General features: G+C 38.5%; 1 protein-coding gene across 5 annotated transcripts in view; it reads left to right on the forward strand.

Annotated features, from left to right (window-relative positions):
- The window catches only part of LOC105224889 (ankyrin-3), a 610175-nt gene that overhangs the window by 497161 nt on the left and 93487 nt on the right, over positions 1–19527 (forward strand). For all 5 annotated transcript variants that reach the window (XM_049460054.1, XM_049460052.1, XM_049460053.1 and 2 more), the window contains 2 exons: positions 1572–1793; positions 11714–11821. In XM_049460054.1, coding sequence (XP_049316011.1) covers positions 1590–1793; positions 11714–11821 — 312 coding nt within the window. In that variant the 5' untranslated portion in view covers positions 1572–1589. Of the gene's footprint in view, positions 1–1571; positions 1794–11713; positions 11822–19527 lie in introns of those variants that run through there.

Consider the following 19527-nt stretch of genomic DNA (forward strand, 5'->3'; position numbering starts at 1 on the left):
ACAAAAACCCAACTTATTCTTATATGTAAGATATACATAGATTTATGAAAGAAAGAACTTCCGTCTTCGAAATCAAAATGCAGTTACGCTTTTTTCTTCTTTTTGAAACATTGTGTAATCGCCTTTCCTATTCTTGCCTTTCCTTCTTCTTTACTGGTGTAGACATCGTTACGCGGTTAACAACAGTGCGCCAGTCATTTCTTCTTTTTTGCAATGTGGCATCAATTGGATATTCCAAGCAAAGCCAGGCCCTTCTCCACCTGGTCTTTCCAAAGGAGTCTTCCTCTGATTCACTGCGTCGAATATTTCCAGAGTTGGAGTGTTTTCGTCCATTCGGACGACATAGCTCAGTCCGAAGAAGCACCTGTTGGCAAGAGCTATACTGCGTTTTATTTCGAAGCTGACATTGTAATTGCTGTTGGTACTGGTTCCAAAATAGACGAAATTATCTACGACTTTGAATTTATGACTGTCAACAATGACGTGGGAGCATAGTCGCGACTGCGACGACTCTTTGTTTAATGACAGGAGGTATTTCGTCTTGTCCTCATTCACCACTAAACCCATTTGTTTCGCTTCTTTATCTATTCTGGAGAAAGCAGAACTAACGGCGCGGTTGTTAAGGCCAATGATATCGATATCGTCAGCGTACGCCAGCAGCTGTACACTGTTATAAAAAATGATACCATCTCTATTTATTTCTGCAGCTAGAAATATTTTCTCCATGAGTAGATTGAAGAAGATGCAGGAAAGGGAGTCGCCTTGTGTGAAACCTCGTTTGGTAACTATCGGCTCGGAGAGGTCCTTCTCGATCCTGACACAGTTTTTGGTATTGCTGAACGTCAGTATACGTAGTCATATTAGTTTTGCGAGGATATCAAATTCAACATAGCGGCATAGAGGCAGCTCCTTTTCGTGCTGTCGAAAGCAGCTTTAAAATCGACGAAGAGGTGGTGGAGTGAAGTATTGTAATGCGAAGCATTGTAAATAAATATTTATTTATGTATAAGTAATTCTTTAATGCTTATTTATTTTGTGATGTTATTTGTTTATACTTTTCTTTGTTATACTAGTTACTAAATACATTTAGAAATAATATTTAATGTCTTTCTTTAACAAATTGGCATCGGCCGATTCTTTGTCAACTGGTCGATAAATCGGCATCGACCTGCAAGTTGCGAGACTATATATTTGGTTAGAACTAAACTTAGCCATTCATTACTTGTTTAATTCTTAATACAACTGGTTTCAAAAAATAAAAGTTTTTTTTGTTTGGATAAAATATAATTTAAAGAATTTGGGGACCTGCTTATTACCAAAAGTATGCCCATTAGAGCGTGACGATGTTTTTGCTATAAAATCGCTTATGCGGAAAAAGTTCTACGGATCGTTCTGAACAACTTTGCCCAAGAAACTATGGGTATAAACCTGGTTTCGAACTAGCCATTTTTTAGGCATGGTTATTTGCATGAGTGATGAATTTCCACACTTAACCGTTTACCATTATCTATTTATCGTAATAAAAAATCGAATGCATTTTGTATAAAAATGTTCTATTGTAAATTGGATAGGCTTGCATTAACAAAAAAATGACTCTTGGTGGACAACATAATGGAAATGTATCGTACCTGACAATGAATCGAGATATCAACTTAGCACAATCCATTGATATACAACAACAGAACAATCAACAACAAACACATACAATGGCATTAGCTACAGCAAACGAGAAGAATAGTGTTATAAATAAACATGCAGCAGCTTCAGGAGCTGTAACAATCCCTTCAAAACAGGTTAGTAATCTTAAAATATAACATTTATTATAGATATATTTATAAAGTTTTGTGTTTTATTTTATGTACGTTGGCAAACTTTTATTAAAATAAAAGATAGTATATAGTATTTAAAAACGTATGCAAAATTTACTAAAAGGTCTGTGGCCTTATAATAAAAGAACTTTTTTTTTTAATAAAAATATGGCTTTATGCTTTGCCACAATCTCCATTTAGAGTAACAAAGATCTTCCAACATATGTAGACCGGTCCAACAGTTCTCTCTTACTCGGCATTAATCGTTGGGGCGCAAATGTAGTGAATTCGTTGGTTCTCCGTGCACATATTTTGGAGATATATGTGGATGGGGTGCAGTGATTTTTCACGGATGGATATTTTTTTGGGAGTACTCCTTCTTCAGGCTGTAGTGTCATTCCTGAAGAAGTGACAGCTATCAAGGTTGCAGTAATTTTATTGATCTAAAGTGGAGCGTTTTTGAGGGGCGGTAGAATTCTAGTGACTCCTGTCACAAGCATCGGCTAGTATACCTAACCCAACATAATTATTGAAATGGAAAAATATTTGGTAACCGTCGTGTCATCAGCTCCTACACCTGGATGCATTTTATGGAGATACAATTGGCTTGCAATAAAATTGTTCGTAAGTTAAAGTAGGTATGATAGCTTATCATTTATGTATTAGTTTTGATAATAATAGAGTAAAAGTGAACAATAATTGAGCGGAAGAAAAATTTCACACTTAATATTAAAAATCGTCGGTTATATTTTATCCCTCCTGTCTCCTGTCTGTGTGGCACTTGCTGAAAACAATAGAAAATATGGAATCAGTCAGTTATTTAATCTTCCGTATATGATGGTGGATGGATATGGTGGGGGGCTTTCTATGCTCCAATTATAAAAGGTACTAAAATCCGCAAAATAGTTATTTATGGTTGTTGAATAATTAAATATCTAATAATGAATAAGAGTTAGTAAAACAGTGTAATAGTTTTTTTTAAATTAAAGTACAAAAACTTAAATTGTTCTTCAAACTTCGTATGTACTATTAAATATTTTCATAAGTACTAAAATTAAATGGCACATATTACGAACGCGGTCTTCTGAATATATAAAACTACAGTATATCTAATTTTAAACATTAAGAATTTAGTAAAAACAAGCAATTATAAAATCAAATTTTAATCACATAATTTTTACAGTCCTGTCAATAAAAGTCTGCTTGTTTCCATCTTTTTAAAAATTGTTCAAATATGTTTCTGATCGGAGCTAATCGTTCTATCTCTCTTCTCTCACTTCGTGTGTCAGCGCTGTCAAATCTAAACTTTTGAAGTAAGAAAACCAATCTGTTCCTACACATCGTTTTGTTGACGACTAGAACACGCTAAACCAGATGAAAAAACAAGCCAAATGATTTAATGACTTCATTGTTTTATGACTTCATTGATAACGGTGATCTCCGGTTAGCTTAGCGTTGTTTGCTGACTATGAAAGTGTCTGAAATCTAGACGATGTACTACTGGTGGATAAACAATTTTGAAGAAAGCAGCAAATATGTTACTAACGTTCTATATATTGTAATCATCGAGTCCAAACTTTTTAATTTTTTTCTAAGGTAAGATAGCTGGTGGAGGATGGAGTCATGTGTAGAAGTTCACGCAAGTGAGGAAAGTTCTCTGATAGCCATTCACTTGGGAGTGGCCAGAAACGATTCTTTTACATATGGCTCCAGCAGCTCACGACTTCCGGTCTTTGATCAAGTATCCTCTGGGTAGCCTAAGAACATCCGTTTGAAGGCGAGCTAAAGTCAGAAGGCGAGCTAAAGTCAGAAGGCGAAACATCCCTCCCGCAGGGTTGTGCGCTGCTTTTGGGACCGGCCACGTAAAACAATGCACCCAATGAAAAAGAACAACAAGCCTCAGAAAAGAGACCCCCCATCTGATGACGACCATAGCAAACGAATTAAGCACTACGATTTGAGGGCATGCAACTGGAATGTCCGGTCCCTTAATTGGAAAGGTGCCGCTGCCCAGCTGGTTGATGTCCTCGTTAGAGTGAAGGCTGGCATCACCGCCGTTCAAGAAATGCGATGGACGGGACAAGGACTAAGACAAGTAGGCCCTTGTGGCATTAACTACGGTGGCCATATAAAAGAGCACATGTTTGGTGTGAGATTCGTGGTGGCAAAGAGTACTGTCCTTCACCATGGTGGATGAACGTCTAGCCGCAATCTGCATCAAAGCGAAGTTCTTCAGCATATCGCTGATCTGAGGCCACGCCCCGACGAAAGAGAAGGCCACGATATCAAAATCGTTCTTGGCGACTTTAACGCCTTTAAGGAGGTATCTTTGGCACTAGCATCGGTAAATTCAGCCTCCACGAAATGGATCGACTTCGCCGGGCCCCGAAAATGGTTATCCGTAGTACTAGATTCCAGCATAAGAAAATTTGTCAAGCCACCTGGCTGTCCCCGAATCGGAAAACCACCAACCAGATTAATCATGTTGTGATAGATGGAAGACACGTCTCCAGCGTTTTAGATGTGCGTGCGCTCCAAGGTCCTAACATCGACGCGGACCACTATCTTGTTGCAGCCAAGATTCGCACCCGCCTCTGTGCAGCAAAAAATGCACGTAAACAAACAAGGAAGTTTCGACATCGAGAAGCTGCAATCACAACAGACAGCAAAACGATTTTCTACTCGACTTGCACTCCTGCTCTCTGAGAACACTCGTCAACAACTCGATACAAGGGAACTGTGAGACAGCATTTTAAACTCCTTACGTACAGCTGCAACCGAAACCAAAGAACATTCTACGAATAAGCCTCCTCAACATCGCGTATAAGGTCCTATCGAGCGTATTGTGTGAAAGATTAAAGCCCAGCTTTCAACAAGCTGATTGGATTTTATCAATGTGGCTTTAGACCTGACAAATCAACAACCGACCAGATATTTACCATGCGCCAAATCTTGGAAAAGACCCTTGAAAGGAGAATCGGCTCATACCACCTCTTCGTCGATTTCAAAGCTGCTTTGAACAGCACGAAAAGGAGCTACCTTTATGCCGCGATGTCTGAATTTGGTATCCATACAAAACTTAAACGGCTGTGTAAACTGACGTTGAGCAACACCAAAAGTTCCGTCAGGATCGGGAAATACCTCTCCGATCCGTTGGATACCAAACGAAGTTTCAGACAAGGCGACTCTTTATGGTGCGACTTCTCCAATCTGCTGCTGGAGAAAATCATTCGAGCTGCAGAACTTAATCAGGCAGGTACAATATTTTATAAGAGTGTACAGCTGCTAGCGTAAAGTCCTCTCTCGACGAACGAAAACCAAACTCTATAAGTCACTGCTATATGGTGCAGCGGCATGGACGATGACAACAGAGTTGTCGAGAGAGAGGTTCAGCGAAAGATTTATATTCCTTTGCGCGTTGGCCACGGCGAATATCGCATTCGATGGAACCATGAGCTGTATGAGATATATGATGACATTTACATAGACAGCGGCTACGCTGGCTAGGTCATGTTGTCCGAATGGACGAAAACACTCCAGTATTCAATGTAGTACCCGCCGAGGGTAGCAAAGGAAGAGGAATACCTCCAATCCGTTGGAAAGACCAGGTGGAGAAAGACCTGTCCTCGCTTGGAATATCCAATTGGCGGTACGAAGCGAAAAGAAGAAACGGCTGGCGCGCTGTTAACTCGGCTATAATCGCGCGAACAGTGTCTACGTCAGGAAAGAAGAAGAAGATAGCTGGTGGAGATGGAACCATATGTTTCATAGGCAGACTGTGGTGGCAGATAGACACATCCTATAATTAAATCAAACTTATTGCACGTTATCTTGGTGAATATTTGCTCTAAACTATTGTCTGATGTTGAGATAAGCTCAACTTGAATCGGGCGTTTTATCGTAATAAGGTTTCCTCCAATTTGTTGAATTTCTATCTTTCCTGAAAATTAAATAAGAGTTATTTATAATTTCACCATCCAGAATAGGTGAATGGACCCAGGAATCGGTGATACAATATACATCAGTGTTATTGGTTGATGATAATACTAGGAAGTTGCTTAGTTTTATCCTCAGCCCTTTCACAAAATTCTATATGACGATCTAAATTGAGTATACCTTTTTTGTAATGTATCAAGGTCATCTCAAGTTTGTTGGATAACGTTGTTGAACCTGTGTTAACACGTTCTACCCGGCGTGGTTCACTGGTGATCCACGGGAAGCGATGGTGGACAAATATTTATACTTTTAATTAAAAAACTATACTACAAAGAGACACAGTGCTGTAAAAAATAGATTAGGGAATTATAAATTTATATTTGTTGTAGCCGTTTTCAACAGCAATAAAATTTATTTTTTATAGTTTTTTCTAAAACAAATATATAGAAACATAGATAAAATGCGCCGTGTAGAACGTGTTTAGTAAGACTTGTATGAGATCTAGGGTTCTTCAATTGCTGCTAAAGGTTGCCACTTGATATTATTTAAATCATAAAGATAGGTCGGTACATGAGCTTTTCTTCAACTGTGACAAGTTAGTTGTTAGTTAGTCGAGAGCATTTTTGGGAAGTATACTGTTTTTCTTAGCAAGTTTACCCGTCTCGCCTCTGATATTGACCACATTTCCTTCAATAGCTGTCTCGAAACGAGTTCTTCTTCTCCTTCTTTAATGGCGTAGACACCGCTTCCGCGGTCATAGCCGAGTTAAAATGACTTTGCTTCACTTAGTTTAAAGTTTGTCTACTAAGGATTCAAAGTATTATTTCCACTTTTTACGAATAGATCGTTGAGTTTATTATTGTGTCCTTTGGGATGATTAAACTAAACTCACTTTTAAATGAATCGCACTCCCATGTGAAGACACTTGAATATTTGCTATTCCCGAACCACCTGAGTCTAGCATACCTTCCGTAAAATGCACAGCATCACCACAGTTATTAGCGTCAGAAACGCCCAGATAGTTCATAGCTAACACTCTCCCACTAATTCTAACTGGTGACTTTAAGGTCAGGGTGGGCAAGGGGGGTATCTTTGGCACAACAGTCGGTAAATTCAACTTTCACGACGAAACATCCCCAAACGGATCGATGCTAATCGACTTCGACGGGGCCCGAAATATGGTCATCTGTAGTACTAAATTCCACCATAGATAAAATCATCAAGCTACCTGGCTGTCTCCGGATCGAAAAGCCAACAACCATATCGGTCCTTTTGTGATAGGCGGAGATTCGTCTACAGTGTTTTAGAAGTGCGTACGCTTCGGGGTCCTAACGTCGACTCGGACCACTAAATTTTTGCAGCCAAGATACGCACCCACCTCTGTGCAGCAAAAAACGCACGTCAACAAACACAAGGACGGTGCAGCTTCAAACCAAATCATTAGTTTTCGGAAAATGCAAAAGAAAAGCTGGTACGACGAAGAGTGTCGTGTCGCAGCGGAGAAAACACAGAATGCCTACCTCGCAACGTTAAAAACGACCGCAACACGTGTGGGATCAGATAGATACTGACAGTTGAAGAGGGACGCGACATACATGTGCAGGCAAAAACGAAAGAGGACGAAATGCGTGAGTGTGAAGAGCTTCTTCAACCTCCTGAATCGTAAAAAAGTGTAACATCTGAAGATGGCGAACCCGTTTCCCCAATCGATGACGGTGAAATAGATGTTTCATTGTCCGACTCTGATAAGGCCGACGAAAGGGCCGAAATGCGTGAGTATGAAGAGCTAAAAAAGCTAGCAGAGCATGCCCTTATAAGACCCAAAGATGTGATAAAGTAGTATGCTGAAGTTATAGAAAGAACACTTATCCAGCTTTCTGAACGGCAGTGAAAGTGTAATAATGGAATATGTATTGCATTGCCCGACTATGATGTGGTTCGAATAGCAATCACCCGCCTGAAGAACAACAAAGCGGCAGGGGCCGATGGAGTAATTGTCGAGCTATTCACACAGCTCCGCAGAATTGACGAGGTGCATGCCTGATGATTGGAACCTAAGTGTGCTCTGTCCAATTCACAAAATGCCGCTCCCACAATTTGTGCCAGTTATTATGGGATATGCTTCCTTAATATCGCATATGAGGTTTTATCGAGCGTAGTGGTGAAAGACTGAAGGCCACCGTCAACAAACTGATCAGTGTTGCTTTTGACCTGAAAATATACTATCGACCAGATTTTCACCTCACTTCAAATTTTGCAAAATACCCGTGAAAGGAAGATCGACATACACCACTTTTTGATCGATTTTAAAGCAGCCATCGACAGCACGAAAAAGAACTGCCTCTATGCCGCTATGTCTGCGTAATGGTACTGTCCTCCTCGAAACTAATGGGACTGTGTAAGTTGACGTAGAGCAACACCAAAGCTTATTCAGAATAGGGATTAACCTTTTCGAACCGTTGGCTACCTAGTGAGGTTTCAGACAAGGAGTCTTCCTATTATGTTCCATGGCTGTGGAAAATAATACGTGTTGAAAAGCTAAATAGAGAAGGTACAATCTTCTAAAAGAGTGTAGGAAGTGGCGTACGCAGAAGATATTGGTAAAATTTGCCTCAACAACCGTGCCGCTAGTTCTGCTTTTCGAGCCGTTGGATAGCTAGTGAGGTTTCAGACATGGAGATTACCTATCATGTGACTTCTTCAATCCATTGGTGTGGAAAACAATACGAGTTGAAGAGCTAAATAGAGAAGGTACAATCTTCTAAAAGAGTGTAGGAAGTGGCGTACGTAGAATATATTTGTAACAGTGGCCTCAGCAACCGTGCTGTTAGTTCTGCTTTCTCCAGATTGAATAAGAAAGCAAATACTCATACAAGACGAAATATCTCCGGTCATCAAGCATACTGTCATCGCATTCGCGACTTGACTCACACCTCACTGTTGACAGGCATAACTTTAAATTCGTTAATCATTTCATCTATCTTGGGACCACAATCGACACCATTATTATTATCTGTCTTGAAATCCAACGGAGAATTGCTAGGAAGTTGAAAAGTAAAATCTCTCACGACGAAAAAAGACCAAAATCTACAAGTCCCTCATTATTCGCGCACTATATGGTGCAGAGGACATGGGCAGTGACTCATCTCATGAGTCAGCCTTAGGAGTGTTCGAGAGAAAGTTTTTGCGGAAGATTTATGGTCCTTTGCGCATTGGCAACGGCGAATACCGCACTCGATGGAATGTACAAGATATACGAGGTTAGGTCATTGTGTTCGTATGGAAGAGAACACTTTAGTTTGTAAAGTTATCGTATGGGTTCCCGACAGTGGAAGCAAAGGAGGACCTCCACTTAGTTGGAGAGGTCAGGTGGAGAAGGATCTGGTGAATAAACGACTGGCGACCTGTTGTTAACTATAACTACGTAGAAGATCTCCTTCAGTCTGTAGAAAAAATTGTGTAAATTGTATCTTTAATGCATAATTCAAACTTCTGATATTTTAATATTCCTTTTATTTTTTAGATGACTTTCTATATAATTTAAAGCTTTTTTTTAAGTGACAACTTGCAGTTAATTATTTAAAGGAATCAACCCAGTCTCTTAACTTTTCTGTAATGAAGTATACTATATTTTTCAAAATTGGTTTCCTATAACGGGCCATGCGCGTTGATCAATGCAAATGTGTTTTAACTCTGAACGAATCGAAATCATGCATTTATAGTACAACGGGTTTTTCAATAGGGACGGTACAAAAGTGGACCGATAGGGACAGCAAATTACGTCATAGTTTTCCCCGTTCTTTTGATGTTTTTGTTCTGTAAGATTTGCTATTTCATCATGGAAAGAGTGGAAATCATTAAAACTTACTACAGAAATTCGGAGTCAGTGGCCTCAACTATAAGAACGCTACAAAATTGGGATATCAATGAAATTCTTTATACCCGTGAAAGTACATTGAGTTCCCATTGCATTCCGAAAAAATTACGGTTTGGTGTAGTTTAAGGCCGGGCGGCGTCATTGGGACGTACTACTTCCGTGATGATCGCGAATCGCCTCCGGTCAATGATAACCGAATATCTTTGGCCCGAATTAGATGATATAGACTTGGACAATATATGGTTCCAACAGGACGGCGCCACAAGCCACAAAGCGAATGTCACAATCGAATTGTTAAAAGCCAAGTTTGATGAACGAAATGGCCCAGTGCGATTTGAAGCCGATAGACTATTTCCTGTGGGGCTACGTCAAGTCTATGGTCTATGCCAACAAGCCAGCCACGTGAAATTGTTTAGTATCGGCCGATTTATGCTAGAAAACCGCCGAAAATTGTGTTCAGTGTTTGGACTTTTGCAAGCGTGCCTGGTGACAATATACTCGTATAATGGCATCAAACGAAAATGCAGCGTTCGTTAGAACAGAGGTACGCGATTAAATTCTGTGTGAAACTCGGTAAATCTGTCACAGAGACGTCTGATATGATCCAGCAGGCTTGTCCTGATGTTGTTTTAGCAAGAAGTGGTGTGTTTCGGTTGCACCAGGCCTTGGGAGGGAAGAGGCCTTAACAAAACCAAACAAAAAAAAATTCTATCGAGTAATTTCATTTCATTTACAGCTTACCCAGATGCTGCTTTAGCAAGAAGTGGTATGTTTCGGTGGCACCAGGCCTTTTTGGAGGGCTGGGAGGGAAGAGACCTTAACAAAACCAAACAAAAATAAAAATTGTATCGGGTACGTTTTTCATTTACATCCATGACGTCTTGAAGGCAGCTTAGTTGCATGCTTTCTACCAGTTTTTTTTTTACAATATTTTGTGTCGGTTCTATTTTCATATGCAATTCGGGCGAATGAGGTGGAGTTTCATGATAAGTAAAATTTTTGTGTTTTTTTTTTTTGAACCAAACAGATTAATTTTTTATCCGTCCGTGTATCATACCAATAAAAATGTAATATTACTGAAAATTTCTAATAAATAACCTTAAGGGGTTAGGGGTAGTCAGAGGCACGAAAAAATGAGAGTTTTCAGTATTTCTTTTGCTACGCAATCATGTTATTTTACAGAAGTAGTAATATGGCATTATTATAGGATGTGTTGACTTGAAGTCACGAAAATTTCAAAAAAAATTTATTTCCAAAGTTATAGTTGTTTGTGTTGACCCTGTTCCAAAAAAAGGTACTTGCGGTGACAAGCATAAGTCCTTGGAGATTCATCTAAAAACAATCGGACAAAAAAGATGAGTTTTATAAATAGATAATCCCGGTTCTGATCCAAGGATTTTATTTTTTTCTCAAAATTAACAAAATGGCGGCCCCAAGAAATTTTTTTCTAAATTTTTGCGAAAAAAATCGACAGTTAATTGGTTTTAAAAAATCGAAATTTTCGAAAAAATAAAAATCCTTCGATCAGGCCCGAGTTTATTATGTATTCTAAAAGCAGTACAAATTTCTACTGAACGGTTTTCGAGTTACAGTTGTCACCGATTCAAAAAACATAGTTTTGCGAAAAACGCGTTTAAAGTTTCAGACTAGCGCTTTGAAGTGCCCGGGTTCTATTTCCTATTTCTCGAATAACTCAAAAACTAATGATCGAATCAACGTGAAATTTTCAGGGAATATTTTTAAGATGTTTAACGAAAATGAAAAAAAAAAAATTTAATTCTAGCTACCTCTAACCCCTTAATATGTAAACTAGCCGAAGGCCAACACGAAGCAACATTCTCAATATTTTTTTTTTTTGCTTGGCAAATTCAACGCATTGTACATATTTAATTTTTGATATCTTAAAGGCTTTCGCCTGTCAGCTCGACTATTCATGGTTTTGGGTTTGAATTAAAAATGAAAATTTAATTTTTAAACCCATCATCAGGAACTTTTTGAATTAAAAAGTTTGCTACCCTGTTATTTTTCCAACATGATTGGCTATCATGTGGAAAATTATTAACACGTCTATTAATCTATCGCTTTTTTACAGAGTGAAGCTATAATCTCATTTCTTCGAGCTGCGCGGAGTGGTGATTTGGGAAAAGTATTAGAGTTTTTGGAATCAGCGCAAATCACAGATATCAACGCTTGTAACGCTGTAAGTATAACGGTCTTTTGTATTGTAGATAAGAATTTTTATTTTGAACGCTAAAAATGGGTTCTACGAAATCAAATTTCTGAAAACGATTCTGAAGCGATATAATATATTATTTCGTCTTACACAATCATATCCTTAGATTCACAATCATATCCTTAGATTCGCCGTCACAGAGAACAAGGAGAAAGTTTAGTTTTGTGAGACTGACTTCAGATAAAGACTTTTTTGTCGCGTAAACCGGCGATATATATGGATTGTTTCTTTGTTAAAGTATTTATATACTTAGGGTACTCACAACGTGTCATAAAGCATCGCAGAATCATAAATTTTTATACTATTTTCAAAAATTTATTGTTGGATTGCATACTAAAATAAGTTACAAATACAACTCTGAACGCTATGTTTTCTGATCGCTATAACTTATAACTTTATGAGACTATGTGAAACCCCTAACTATAAATATGTATATTACTAGATCTAAACCCGCTCGTTTGGAAGTTGGGACTGGCATCGTATCTTTATTACCTTATTGTCAATAATATCGTGCACTCATTGCAAATTACAATTGGAATTTTTTTTCAACAGGTCAGACCACCTGCCCATAATTGTCTCTATCGAGAACCCTCCCGATTTTGTTTCTGTGGACAGCCGTACTTTCGTTAACTTTAAAAAAACTAATTAGGTCAGCTTCACAGAATTTTCTGGGAACACGTTCAACGCTTTACCCATTCCTACCAACGTATTCGATGGCGAACGTCAATTCCGCAAGGTGATCGTAGCAACTACCGCTCGTTCCAGCCCGGCTGTAAGATTGCGGAACTTTGTCCTATATTCCTAGCCGAAGTAGCTGTTTAAGCACATAAGCGCGACACCTTACGCCATGCCGATCCCGGGGATCCCTGAATAAGTGATGTCAATTTGGAGATTCGGTGATTGGTAAATCAACATAAGCGGACAAAATAGATAGACCTTAGTTCCTGCAACCTCTCCACCGGTGAGAGTAAGTTTTGGTTTACTGCCAAGGTTTTGTCTAATACGAAGAGACATGATGACCGAGTTTAAGTTCAGTTCAATGGTCATGCCTTTTCAGACCCGAAAAAGTGCGCGAGCTATTTTAGCCGGCAGTTTACACTGCACCCTTCGGTAGACAAAGGTGAACGATGTGTTAACCGACGGCTACGCAAAATGCCAAAAGACTGCGCACCACTAACTTTCACCGATGAGGAGGCTCAGAATGTTATCAACAAAGCGAAATCGCCGAATCCATTGGCCCTGATGGAGTCAATGACCTGATGGTTGCTTATACTAAAACATCTAGGCTCGACGGGATTTAGCTACCCCACCAAGGTCTTCAACCTGCCGCTAACCACTCTCCAAATACCCGAAGACACCTTATGTCGAATATGTCGGTCAGGGTAGGAGTTAAATATATATAATATATAATTGCTTGGATTCCGATCCTCTGGTTGATGATTTACAGCTTAAAGTATTTCCCTGGCTTTGATTCTTACAATCTTTAAAAGTATAAAATGTTCGGTTGCACTCGAACCCTTACTTGTATAACTCATATATAATAATCTTAACACGGTAACAGTGCGAAAATGGACGGAATCGAACAACCACCTTTGAATTCAAGTACCTATACTTTACTTCTTACCGCAAATATATTCTGGAATAATCCTTTCCTGACCATGGTATGTCTATGTGTCAAAAATGTCACTATTTCCCTTAGATCCCATATACTGTGCTGTATATATTGATCAACATGTGAGCTATATCAATGAAAATGAAACAGTGTGTTTTACTCATAACAATGTATCTTTGTGCCTAAAATGGATAAAATTGAGCGAAAACTTGCTGTAGCGCCAATATAATAAACATATATCTTCCGTGTGACTTTACTCCTTATGATTGGGAGTAGTATGTGAGGTACATTAATGAATCTCTGGAAACATTTTATTATTATGTGTCGTTTTAGTAATATGCATAATTGAAAAAAATATATAAAATCGAATCGATACCACCTACAATGCCCATATTCTAGATATGCATAATGATTTTATTTTTATTTAGAAACCTTATGTGTTGGTGTTGTTGTTTTAACGGTTATTCAATCCCCGTTAGAATGGTAGGGATTATCCAAGTTGTCGTCGACGTCATCTAACGAGAGGCGCAAGAAACATGCTGTTTCGACGGCGTCGGACCAAAGAGAAAAGGGTGTCAGATGAGTGGGGTTGGCGGGCGGGACATGCAAAGCGGTGGGCAGTGTCATGCGGAGACTCATTGTACGCAGGACATAGGTCAGACATGTTGGGGTCTATTCTGGACAAATAGAAGTTCAATTATTTTTATTATTTATTTTTGAGAAAATTTTTTATTTCTTATTTATAATTTTTTATTCTTTATTTATAACTCAATGAAAAATCATTATGAATGATGAAAGTCGTAAACGCTTAACTTAATCGAAAAATCATTACAGACCATTTTTATAGAGCAGTAAATTTCCTACAAAACTATGAGTTTCATCATTTATAATAATTGTTTTTTTCACTGAGTTATAAAATTAATAAGAAATAAAAAATTTTCCCAAAAAAAATCAAACTTTAACTGTTAATATCTTTTAAAAGGTTGGGTTTACGAAAAAATCACATGAGACCTTTTTTGTAGAGCATTCAATTTCCTACAAAATTTAGGGATAGATAAGATAAGATATTTTTTCAAGTCGTTGGAAGCGAGGTATAAATTTTTCTATCTGATAATAAGAAAAAATAGAAAACTGTATGTAGGAGGACCTTCCCGTTACAATTAAAAACTCATATTTGGAGAGGCTTTCTTAGAGGTGTCTAGGAACCTATTTTTCCAATTACCAATCGAAAAAAAAAAATTTTTTGAATCGCCCTAGTGAGTTTAAGTTTGTCGTCGCTAGAGCAACGGAGTTGGCGGGGGGCTGCTCCATATCCTTTTGACTCGTGTGGGCATTGAGTCCAATCCGGGCCAGTTAATACGAGTATAAACGGCACTTATACACGAGTATATGAGAGACGCTGATAAAGCCAGTTCTGCCCTAATCAAATAAACAAGAGTATCAAACACAGGACTTTGAACTCATACTACACCATACCCGAATGCAAGACATGCATACACATGCATAGGCCGCACGACAAGCACTTGTTAACAACAAATAACACAATTAGACTTTAGACCTAAGCCACAAAACATGAATATGTTATCAACTTAAAGAATAATATATAACCCCATAGCATAATACGAAAACATGTTCATTAAGTATGTGAATTTCTAGAATAAAGATCATATTCTGCAAAAGAAAGTAAATATTTTTTTAACTATTCATAAATATATGAATTAACTGGGGGCTCAACTGCTTTTTGCTGGGAAGGAGGAGATCGCACAACAGGACATTGGCATCCTTAAGAGTCTTCGAAGCGCATAGAAAAGGACATCTAAATTCTTAAGCTAAAATCTTTAGTAAAGAAAGCCAAAATCTGTAAATCTTCCTTAACGAAGATAGACAGCCCCAAAAATGAGTCAAGGAGCAAAACGGACAATGCCAAACGAGGACGTAAATCCTTCAGCTACAATCCATACCACTCCTGAAAAGTACATAATGTCCTACATTCAGGATCAGTTCTCGAAATTGGACGAGGAAAGGAGAAAGGACAAGGAGTTAATACAACAATATACCAAGAAACCACGATGCAATACCAGAATGTAACAGATGTACAAATTGAAGTAATAAAGGAATTACCTATTTTCCAAGGAAACAATAAAGAATATACGATATGGAAGTCACATGTAATGAAATTTATGGAACCACTCCAAGTATTCCAGATCACACCTCAATTCTACAATATCATTACAACCTTTAGAAGAAGAATCACTGGCATGCAGATATGTTACTTGAATGCAACGACACACCTCTCAACTTCTACAGTATCATGGAAGCTTTGGACGCACTATATCACGACCCAAACGCACTGTATGAAATACAAGAACACATGAAGAAATTGGCACAACAACCAACAGAAGACTTGGACACTTATTTCCAATACACATTGACACTGCACAAGAAGCTGATTAAAAATACAGTGGACCTTCTAAAAACAGAAATAAATAACAAATATATTGAACAAGAATCTACAACACAATTTACAAATTAAAAAATAAAAATTTGGCAACAGCGTTAGCATCTAATTAATATTAAAGCTCAATGCAAACCTATGCAAGTGCTAAACAAATCGAAATACGATTACAATACACTACTTAAATAAAAATTTAAGACGACCTATCGAAATCCAAAAACAAAATTTAAATAACTTTTGGCAAAAACCAACTAATCAACATGGAATAATACCACAAAAGACAAATCCTTTTAATTTGAATCCACCAAAATGGCAAAATAATAATTTAAACCAATGACCAAGAAACCAATATAATTAGCCTAACCATAATAACAACTTCAGGCAAAATCAATTGCAACAAATGAGGATTAATTACAATTATGCACAACCTCAAAGAGTATTTAATACATACCAACCTCCACAAGAATGCATGGATGTTGACGAACCTCAAAGAAACAGTGGATACAAACGAAATCACTTAACAGAAACATCATTCTTCAACAGATACAAAGGATCAACACACACCAACAACCTGAACCTCAGCCACATGGAAGAAGCTGACGATACATCGCGAAACCAATATCCGTATGCAGATAACGATTTCGTCAATTCAGAAATAAAAAAAATATTAAAGAATAATATAATACAACCTAGTAGAAGTCCTTATAACTCACCAGTTTGGACAGTACTAAAAAAGGGTATAGATGAAAATGGAAAACCCAAGAAAAGATTAGTGATACATTTTCAATAATTAAATTCAAAAACTATAACAGATAGATATCCTATTCTGGATATAAATATGACAATTCAAGCGTTATGTAAAGCTAAATATTTTTCCACGATAGATCTAGAAGCAGGATTTCACCAAATTATGATAAAAAAGAAAATAGGGAAAAACAGCATTTTCCATAAATGGAGCAAAATATGACTTCATACGAATGCCCTTCGGATTAAGAAATGCACCCTCAATGTTTCAAAGATGTGTTGATGATATTCTACGAGAATATATAAACAAATTTGCGTTTGTATATATCGACGACGTGTTATTATATTCCTCGACACCTGAAGAACATATTAAACACATCCAAATAATAGTAAACGCATTACATAAAGCCAATATGAAAATCTCTGATGAAAAATCACACTTCTTTAAAAAACAAGTCGAATATTTAGGGCATATAATAGGATAACGGTAGATCCTCAAACCCTGAAAGAATTAAGGTCATTTTTAGCGGGATATTTTAAGAAATTTATACACGGATATAACAAATAACAAACCACTACAAGGAGAAAATAGTATAACAAGTAAAACAATGTCAGCTAAAAAAAAAATTAAATTAGAAGCTATAAAAGCTAAACGAATAATTAAAACCAACTTAATTGAACAAGTTGCACTATTTCAAACAGATTTCTCAAACCTTTTTGATTTAACTACAGATGTAATTTCGCCATAGGAGGGAGGAAACACTTCTCCAGCCTGCTGAATGGCGGTGAACGCACAACACCAGGAGAAGGCGAACCCGATACCCCAATCGATGACGATAGAGCAGACGTTCCATTGCCCGACCATGAAGAAGTTCGAATAGCAATTGCCCGCCTGAAAAACAACAAAGCGGCAGGCGCATTGCCGGCCGAACTATTCAAACACGGCGGCGAAGAGCTGATAAGGTGCATGCATCAGCTTCTTTGCAAAATATGGTCAGACGAAAGTATGCCCAACGATTGGAATTTAAGTGTGCTATGTCCAATCCATAAAAAAGGAGACCCCACAATCTGCGCCAACTACCGTGGGATTAGCCTCCTCAACATCGCATATAAGGTTCTGTTGAGCGTATTGTGTGAAAGATTAAAGCCCACCGCCAACAAACTGATTGGACCTTATCAGTGTGGCTTTAGATCTGGTAAATCAACAACCGACCAGATATTCACCATGCGCCAAATCTTGGAAAAGACCCGTGAAAGGAGAATCAACACACACCACCTCTTCGTCGATTTCAAAGCTGCTTTCGACAGCACGAAAAGGAGCTGCCTTTATGCCGCGATGTCTGAATTTGGTATCCCCGCAAAACTAATACGGCTGTGTAAACTGACGTTGAGAAGCACAAAAAGCTCCGTCAGGATCGGGAAGGACCTCTCCGAGCCGTTCATTACCGAGCGAGGTTTCAGACAAGGCGACTCCCTATCGTGCGACTTCTTCAATCTGCTGCTGGAGAAAATTATTCGAGCTGCAGCACTTAATCGAGCAGGTACAAGAGTGTACAGCTGCTGGTGTATGCCGATGATATTGATATCATCGGCCTCAACACCCGCGCCGTTAGTTCTGCTTTCTCCAGACTGAACAAGGAAGCCACGCAAATGGGTCTGGCAGTGAACGAGGGCAAGACGAAATATCTCCTGTCATCAAACAAACAGTCGTCGCACTCGCGACTTGGCTCTCACGTCACTGTTGACAGTCATAACTTTGAATTTGTAGATAATTTCGTCTATTTAGGAACCAGCATTAACACCACCAACAATGTCAGCCTGGAAATCCAACGCAGGATTACTCTTGCCAACTGGTGCTACTTCGGACTAAGTAGGCAATTGAAAAGTAAAGTCCGCTCTCGACGAACAAAAGCCAAACTCTACAAGTCGCTCATAGTTCCCGTCCTGCTATATGGTGCAGAGGCTTGAACGATGACAACAACCGATGAGTCGGCGTTGCGAGTTTTCGAGAGAAAAGTTCTGCAAAAGATTTATGGTCCTTTGCGCGTTGGCCACGGCGAATATCGCATTCGATGGAACGATGAGCTGTACGAGATATACGACGACATTGACATAGTTCAGCGAATTAAAAGACATCGACTACGCTGGCTCGGTCATGTTGTCCGGATGGATGAAAACACTCCAGCTCTGAAAGTATTCGACGCAGTACCCGCCGCGGGAAGCAGAGGAAGAGGAAGACCTTCACTCCGTTGGAAGGACCAAGTGAAGAAGGACCTGGCCAATTGGCGCCACGTAGCGAAGAGAAGAAACGACTGGCGCGCTGTTGTTGACTCGGCTATAATAGCGTAAGCGGTGTCTACGCCAGTAAAGAAGAAGAAGGAGTTTTATCACAAGAAAAGAAACCTACATATTTTATATCAAGAACAATAACAAAAACAGAAGAAAATTGTTGTACAACGGAAAAAGAATTATTAGCAATAGCATGGGCTATAGGAAAACTTAGGAATTATATTTACGGTATATCAGATTTAACTATACACACTGATCACCAAGCATTAATATTTTCTATCTCGGACAAAATCCAAATATAAAACTATACATACTCAAAACAAATGATAAATTCATTTAAGAATCAAATCATATTAAAGAAAACTAAACGAAAGATCATATTCTGCAAAAGAAAACATATATTTTTTTAACCATTCATAAGTATATGAATTAACTGGCCCGAAGAATTTTTTCTGCTGCGTTCGCGCCAAAAGGCTCCATCCAATCTTCACCTCGGTCAGGTGTAATACATGCATTGGATGGGACCATCTTAAGACCTGCTCAGGACTTAAGACCCATAGGGAGTGGACCACG

This window comes from Bactrocera dorsalis, chromosome 6, assembly GCF_023373825.1.
Source record: "Bactrocera dorsalis isolate Fly_Bdor chromosome 6, ASM2337382v1, whole genome shotgun sequence".
NCBI classification, from domain to species: Eukaryota; Metazoa; Arthropoda; class Insecta; order Diptera; family Tephritidae; genus Bactrocera; species Bactrocera dorsalis.